General features: G+C 33.7%; 1 protein-coding gene across 23 annotated transcripts in view; it reads left to right on the plus strand.

Moving 5' to 3' along the window:
* LOC106874003 (Kv channel-interacting protein 4) overlaps positions 1–8,282 on the plus strand; it is a 484,491-nt gene that overhangs the window by 383,976 nt on the left and 92,233 nt on the right. The window contains exon 1 of one of the 23 annotated variants that reach the window (XM_089366112.1): positions 7,452–7,625. The exons of 20 other annotated variants lie outside the window; for them this stretch is intronic. In XM_089366112.1, the coding sequence (XP_089222238.1) occupies positions 7,601–7,625 (25 nt within the window). In that variant the 5' untranslated portion in view covers positions 7,452–7,600. Of the gene's footprint in view, positions 1–7,451; positions 7,626–8,282 lie in introns of those variants that run through there. 2 more of the 23 variants (XM_089366110.1, XM_052974225.2) reach the window with 2 other exon arrangements.

Genomic DNA, 8,282 nt, shown 5'->3' on the forward strand with positions numbered 1-8,282 from the left:
CTTGAAGAACTTACTACAAAGAAATTGACCCCAGTACTTAAATTATATTTTTTTTAAAGCCTGGTGATTATTCTATTGGACTCTTTTGCTGAACTGCTAAGTTACAGGAACATAAACACACCAGTACTGCTTGTCAAGCAGTGGGGATGGGGTACAAACATAGACACAAAGATACACACACACACATACACACATGTATATATTTGACAGGTTTTTTTCAGTTTCCATCTACCAAACCCCCTCATAAGACATTGGTCTGCCCAAGGCTACAGTAGACAGTGCCATAGAATGAGACCAAACCTGGAACCATGCAAGTGGGAAGCAAATTTCTTACCACACAGCCATGCCATATATTTTTTATAGGAACATCTATGTTTTCAACCTGAAAGTTTTCCTAGTTAAGTGAAATTATCTAATTCTATCAGAGATATGTTTTGAAGGCCCCTGAGACTCAAACAACTATCAATCAAAAGAAATTCTTATTCATTGTTGTTCCTTTATTTTTGGTTGTTGTTGTGGTTGTCGGAAGCTCCTTGCAAATACTACTAGAGTGATATAGCTTTATCTCTTATGTTATTGCCTTTATTGCTTTTGTCTCTCTTTATTAGTATTTATGCTGTATTAGCTAGTAGCGATCTTTTGATGAATAGACAAAGATTTTTGTGAATGATTTGACAAGTTAATAAATAGTCCCAAGATCAGATTGGTTTCTACACAAATTAAAATAATTATTCAAAGTATTATTTATTTTGTTTACAAAACAGCAGTTTATCATTATTTTATAAAACTAAATAAATTTGCTTTCTTATTATTATTTCTATTCATTTTGTTTGGAAAAGTAAACCTTTTTTATTAGTTGTCAACTGATGTAAAACTCTTATGAAGAAATAGCCCCATCATATTGATTTGTGTCAGTCCATTAGTCATTTAAATTTGCTATATTCTCATGGTATATATATATATATATATATATATATATATATACATACATACTATGAGAATATAGCAAACTTATGTATATAACACATCCATTATATATATATATATATATATATATATATATATATACATACTATGAGAATATAGCAAACTTATGTATATAACACATCCATTATATATATATATATATATATATATATATATATATATATATAGAGAGAGAGAGAGAGAGAGAGAGAGAGAGAGAGAGAGAGAGAGAGAGAGAGAGAGAGAGAGATGTATCTATATTCATTGGTTCTTTGGTTTTCTGTATTGATTAAATTACTGCTGTAAAAATTGTTATATTGCGTTGAGAAATAATTCTATTTATCTAAACAATTTGGTTCTCTGAGATCTTAAAGGAGACATCAAAGTATGTTTAATATCTATGATTTTTTCTCCTTTGCATCAAAGTTCTTTGTGTGTGCCTGGTTTCTTAGTGAAGGAATTGTCTTTGAAAGAGTTGTTGATAACAGTGCCATCATATGGTAGGGGGGTTTAGTCATCTTCTTGGAATACAATATACTGCGTACCTTATAGAAATTATAATAAATTTCTACTTTAGTTTTCTACTAATATCAAATAAGCTATGGTCCAGAGGATTTTAACAATTGAAGTTACTTTATGAACTTAATAAGTACATTGGCATTTAAACATATCAAGTAATGCTGTATGGGATAGAAACCTTTAAAGATTTTGGTTAGAGCCCTTCATCAGAGACAGATATATGTTTTTTTATGGTATGGAATAAATATATTAGGTGTAGGGAGACAGATCATCATGCCAAACCAATTTACTTCACTTTGACTAGACTCACTATCTTCTTATGCAGACCATCACTATTTTTATTGTATCCTACTTTATGCTGAATTGCGTAAGTATATGTCAGCTTTTCTCAGACGATAACAGTCCACAAATTTGGTGCTTACCCCCTAGTTATTACGGATTTTAAATAAATATTAAATTTTATTAGATATTAGTTCACCATAGAGTGGAGGCGCAATGGCCCAGTGGTTAGGGCAGTGGACTCGTGGTCATAGGATCGCGGTTCCGATTCCCAGACCGGGCGTTGTGAGTGTTTATTGAGCGAAAACACCTAAAGCTCCACGAGGCTCCGGCAGGGGATGGTGGTGAACCCTGCTGTACTCTTTCACCACAACTTTCTCTCACTCTTACTTCCTGTTTCTGTTGTGCCTGTAACTCAAAAGGGTCAGCATTGTCACACTTTGCATCACGCTGAATATCCCCGAGAACTACATTAAGGGTACACATGTCTGTGGAGTGCTCAGCCACTTGCACGTTAATTTCATGAGTAGGCTGTTCCGTTGATCGGATCAACAGGAATCCTCGATGCCGTAAGTGACGGAGTGCCAACAACAGTTCACCATAAATATGCCTGTGGGAGAAAGTGAACTCCAAACTTGAAGCTAACAAATCAACTGACAATTTTACAGTATACAATTACATAATTAACGATTACAAACTAGGGTTACTAAGAATTGACTTTTGAAATTCTCATCTTGTTGTGGAAAAGTCTTTTGAACTCTTCTCACAATACTGGTGACAGATGTCACTATACAGTTTTCAATATTTTACATATCACTCTCCTAGTCATATCAATATATGGCTCCAATTTTCTCATGTATTTTCTGTTGACCCAAACAGTTTTAAATATTATAAGTGACATAATAACAATGTGCTCTCCTCCTACTTCCAGCATTGATAACATTTATCCTACAGACTCAATAGCTTTTCATTCTTATTGTCTTACCTATTTCTTCTTTTGCTAGTTCTGTATGAACACACCATCCAAGATTTCTGATATTAATTTTGTATATTGTCAGAATTTTATGTTAAGATGTTTTGAAATAACCTTTTCAACAGTGACATGTCTCAACTGTGTTTATATGTATATTAAAATCTTCGTCTCCATTTTTAAACCTAGCTAAGGCGCAGTAAATGTTATTTTTATAGTCAGACAGATAACTGTAAAGTAAAATAACCTCAAGAGCCCTTTTACTTCAATTTTGACTTTAAAAATGTCTTCCACACAATCTGGTAGAAGCCCTTATGGATGAGGATAACAGCTATAGATGTATGCCCATAGACACTATAGCTGGATAATAGCACCTCTATAATTCTCATTGGGTGTATGGTGATGAGGGATAGCTTGCTGGCTGATGAGTTTGAAGTCTCTGTAGATCCAAGTCAAGCTTGAATGTTTTCCCCATTCTTTTGATATACTGAACACACAACCCCAAATATCCATGATCTCTGATAAATTGAAAATATCTGCATAACAGTTAGATCAAAACATGTTTTTTAAAAAAAATGGTATAAAGTGTCATATCCTGTCACTTAGCAAATATTTCAAAAACTGTTGCATTATATTTTTGTGAATATTTTATAAGATTCGTACTAAATAGTTATCAATATTCAGTATTTACGTCCTTCAAATTTATTACTTTTACTTATGGTAATAGTTTTTCATTTTAATTGATCGATGAGTCTGTAGCTTAGAGGGGTTTTTCCAGCTCATTTATGAAAACTGAGTAAAACATGAGGTAACTTTTTAATTACTATACACCAAGCTGTACTGTTATTGGAAAAGATATAAATATCAATTATGATAATCCTTTCTAATATAAGCACAAGGCCTGAAATTCAGGGGAAGGGTATAGTCAGTTACATTGACCCCCAGTGTTTCTTAATTTATCGACCCTGAAAGGATGAAAGGCAAAATTGACCTTTGCAGTATTTGAACTTAGAACATAGGAACAAATGAGTTCAAATATACTGCCAAGGTGGACTTTGCCTTTCATCCTTTCAGATGCAAGAGGTACACTTTCTGCTAAAAAAAAAAGAAAACAGAAAATATTGCTTATTGTCAGTACTGATTAAGAAGACCTCTCTAATCAAAAACAAGCAAGTTATGACAAGTTCATCTTATTCCTTCAGAAATATTGTATCTAGGACTACATTATCCAGTTTGGTCTTGCATATTTTTAAGTTAGTGGGGCATAATTTCTGGTAGATTTAGCTACTATTTCTAGTAGGCCAAGTGACAAGAAGAGGGTCCCCTCACTGGTGAATGTATTAGACCAAAGTACTGCAAGTGTTACTGTTATCTCTTAAATGGCTCTGGATATAGAAGAATATTGTACAACTTGGATCATTGAGAGATGAAAACTATTGGATATATGTGGTCTGATCAATAAGTATCCGGATTGTTGCTATAGTAACGAAGCTAAACTGCATAGAGTGAAGCTGCTTGGCATAGATTGACCTTGATCTCTACTGTGCATGAACACTAAGTTTTACCATTCTAGCTTCCTTCTGTTGTTTACAGCAGTGCTTGGAAGGAAGGTGTATAGCGTGTGATTGTCTCATTGATCATGACAGAGAAAGTTGAGTAGAGAATCTACATCAAATATCACCAAAAGCTTGGTGATAAATGCTCAGGGGCCTACCTAAAGTTTTCAAAAAGTTTTCATTGTTCTCAACACAATCAAGGAGATCTTGTGCATTTGAAACCCGAGTAACATTTCAGTCAGCTAAAAGCAGTTTTGGCACAAATTTGTGTCTCATACACAAATCTTCAGGGATAATGAACTGAACTGATCTGCACATCCTCTGATAACTCACGAATGGTGATTCAATGATTTCTCCTCACAGCTGCATGCACATCTGTGATGTTTTTCTCAGTTATGCTGGTTGTGGGTCTCCCAGAACGTTCATCAATATCGACATTTTTTCGACCATCTTGGAAATGTCTGAACCAATCATACACTTGTGTGTGGCTCATATACTCCTCTCCATATACATTTTGCAACGTTGCTTAGGCCACTGAGCAGGTATCAATCACCATGACAACTTTCTGTGTCATGTTCAATGAGACAATCACACTTTACACACCTTCCTTCCAAGCACTGCTCTAAACTGTGGAAGTGAGCTAGAACAGTAAAACTTAGTGCACATGCACAGCAAAGTTCAAGGTCAATCTTTGCCAAGCAGCTTCACTTTGTGTGCTTTAGCTTTGTTACTATGGCAACAGTCCTGATACTTATTGATCAGACCTCATACATTGATTATATTAATTATACTGATAATAATTTATCAGTCATTTAATCTGTTGTATATCACAAACTAACTGCCCACTCATAACTAATTATCTGCACTTGGACAAACCTAACTATACAGTTATCCAAGATCATTGCCCTCTTTGTGTCAAAATTACTGCTCTGAGAATTAGACTTAGAACTATGGAATCTCCATTCTAATTCATAAGTTTATTGACATTCGTTTTACTCTGTACTGACCAAATTGTAACAGTCGATGATTGTGGCAAGCATAACACGAAGGGACAATTCTCAAATGGTTTACTGACACAACGTGTGATAAGCGGTCTCCGATGATATATAAATGATGTTAGATCGTTGTCCTATTAACCAAACAATCAACAGTTCAAAAGCTATCACAAACTCTGTTCTGCCTCTTGACACCTTGAAAAAGATGCACAACCCTAAATAGCACAGTAGTTGTAATTATAGGGAAGGCAATAGAGGTAGTGTGTAATTGCCAGGTGTTTCATTAGAATGCAATGTTAGTCTTAAATATTCTCATAGATTAATGGAAAAAGCATCGAGGAGTCAATCCAGTGTATTTACTTTTGAATTCCTATTTGAAAATGAAGACTTCAATGATACCTCAAAGACCCTATAATAGGTTCCAATACATTAGTTATAAAGAGATAAAATACTTCATATGGAAATGTACTTCTCTACTGAGCGTCTCAGCCAGACGGAGTAGACAATTATTCAAATGGAATTACCATAAACTATTCATGAAAGCTAATATTTTCTTTTAATGATTCAAAAAATGGAAACACCCAATTTTTTTTTATTTTTTATATTTTTTTTTGAAACTGTTAGTTACTTGTATCATTATTATTATTATTATTATTATTATTATTATGGCGACAAGCTAGCAGAAACATTAGCATGCTGGGTGAAATGCTTAGTAGTATTTCATCTGCCTTTACGTTTTGAGTTCAAATTCCACCGAGGTCGACTTTGCTTTCATCCTTTCAGGGTCAATAAATTAAGTACCAGTGAAACACTATCACCTCCACCAAAATGGCTGACCTTGTTTTTATTATTATTAAGGAAGCAAGTTGGCAGAATCATTACGTTTTGAGTTCAAATTCCACCAAGGTCGACTTTTCCTTTCATCCTTTCAGGATCGATAAATTAAGTACAAGATACACACTGGGCTTGATGTAATTGACTAATCTACTCCCAACAAAATTTCAGGCCTTGTACTCTTAGTAGAAAGGATTATTATTGAGTGAGAAAGCAGTGCATGCCATCAAAGTGACACTAGGGGTAAAATATACAAAGCTCAGTATACTGATCATGACACTCATTTGATATTTAGGGTACACCAGGTACATGCATCACAACTATATGTGCACGACATGGTGATCTCATATCAAGATAAACAGCACTTGACCTTGCAGGTGGAGCCCAGTTAAATTTTTTTTCAGGTCAAGTAGCCCATCCCACTTAAAAAGTCCCTGTGTAAGGGTTGTTTAAGGATGTGGAATGAAACACCCATGTTTGCAAAGATGAGTTATCCAAACCCCAAAGAATTCCTTTCAACACATGGCTATGATACTCCCCAACTACTTCTGCTCATGGTCAGAGATGCACATATCATCAGCTACTAAGGGGCATGCTCAACTGGTTATGGTCAAACAACTGACAAGCAAATCTCTGTTATTGAGCAGAATATTTGCTGCAGCCCATGTTTTATACATATTATTATTATTATTATTATTATTATTATTATTAAGGTAGTGAGCAGACAGAATCGTTAGTATGCTGGATGAAATGCTTAGTGGTATTTTGCCTGTCACTATGTTCTGAGTTCAAATTCCACCGAGACTGACTTTGCCCTTCAACCTTTCGGGGTTAATAAATTAAGTACCAGTGAAACACTAGGGTCAATGTAGTCAACTAATCCCCTCCCCTAAATTTCAGGCCTTGTGCCTATAGTAAAAATAATAATGATAATGATAATAATAGTCGTCATCATCGTCGCCGTCAGCATCGCCATTATTATTATTATGTTAGCGCAACAGACAAAACATTTAGCAGCAATTTGTCAGTCTATATGTTCTAAGTTCAAATGCTGCCAAGGTTGAGTTTGCTTTTCATCCTTTCAGAGTTGAAAAAATAAGTATCAGTAGAGTATTGAACTCAATATATTTGTTGTTGTTGTTATGAACTAAATTTCTCACCATTCTCCTCAACCTGTTGAAATATTATAATAGGGAATTACATTAAAAAAAAAAAGAAAAAAAAAATTGACATTTTATTCAATTAAAACTAATTGAACTACTCAGGAAACAATTTGTTTTCATGCAACTTTTCAAACTAAATAGTAACCTAAAATAAAATTGTACATTTGACACAAATCTTGGAAGATATTGACTCTTATGAGTTAAGTTATAACTAGAAATTCAATACAACATCTATAGAAAGGGTGGCAGTTAATATTACAACACCTGTTACTATCTATTGATTGAAAAACAGCTGTTTGGTTATCTATCCATTGTTGCATGGATGAGATAAGCTGGTGGTCAGGTTTGTCTTAATTAATTTACATTTCTTAATTATTTTTCTGGTTAATTTCTCTCACTAAATTCATTATTTTATTCACTTATCTTTTAACTTATTTTCTAGTAAAATTATCATTCTGTAATGTCTTACAAGAGCAGAGTAAAGAGAGCAAAACACACACATATATATATCAATTAATAAATTAATGTTCACACCTCCTTGACACCAGTGCTTTTATCATACTGAACATTAGAACAGGTAAAATATATACTGAATTTTAACAATTGGTTATTCTACGACAGAGTAGAATCATGGAATATATATATATATATATATATATATATATATATAAATTTTCACATGTATATGAGAAAAAGGGAGGGTGTGTGTGTGTATGGATGGTAGAGTTTATAATAGTAGGAGAATCAAAAATGTGTTTATGTAAACATGAGATATAGATATAATCTAACATTGAAAGCGAGAAATAGATTTATGATTTTATATCAGATAACAGTGGTATTAATATCATAGTAAATCTCCAGCACACAGGGATGTCTTGAACACTGCTGTTCCCCATAATTAACTGATAAATATCACTAGTTATATATCCTTGTTTTTCTCTGTGATCTATCATAATTTAATGATAGCCTGATAACTCCTTGCACCTCTGATATATTTATA

Source organism: Octopus bimaculoides, chromosome 18 (genome assembly GCF_046866305.1).
Source record: "Octopus bimaculoides isolate indiv1 chromosome 18, ASM4686630v1, whole genome shotgun sequence".
Classification (NCBI taxonomy): domain Eukaryota; kingdom Metazoa; phylum Mollusca; class Cephalopoda; order Octopoda; family Octopodidae; genus Octopus; species Octopus bimaculoides.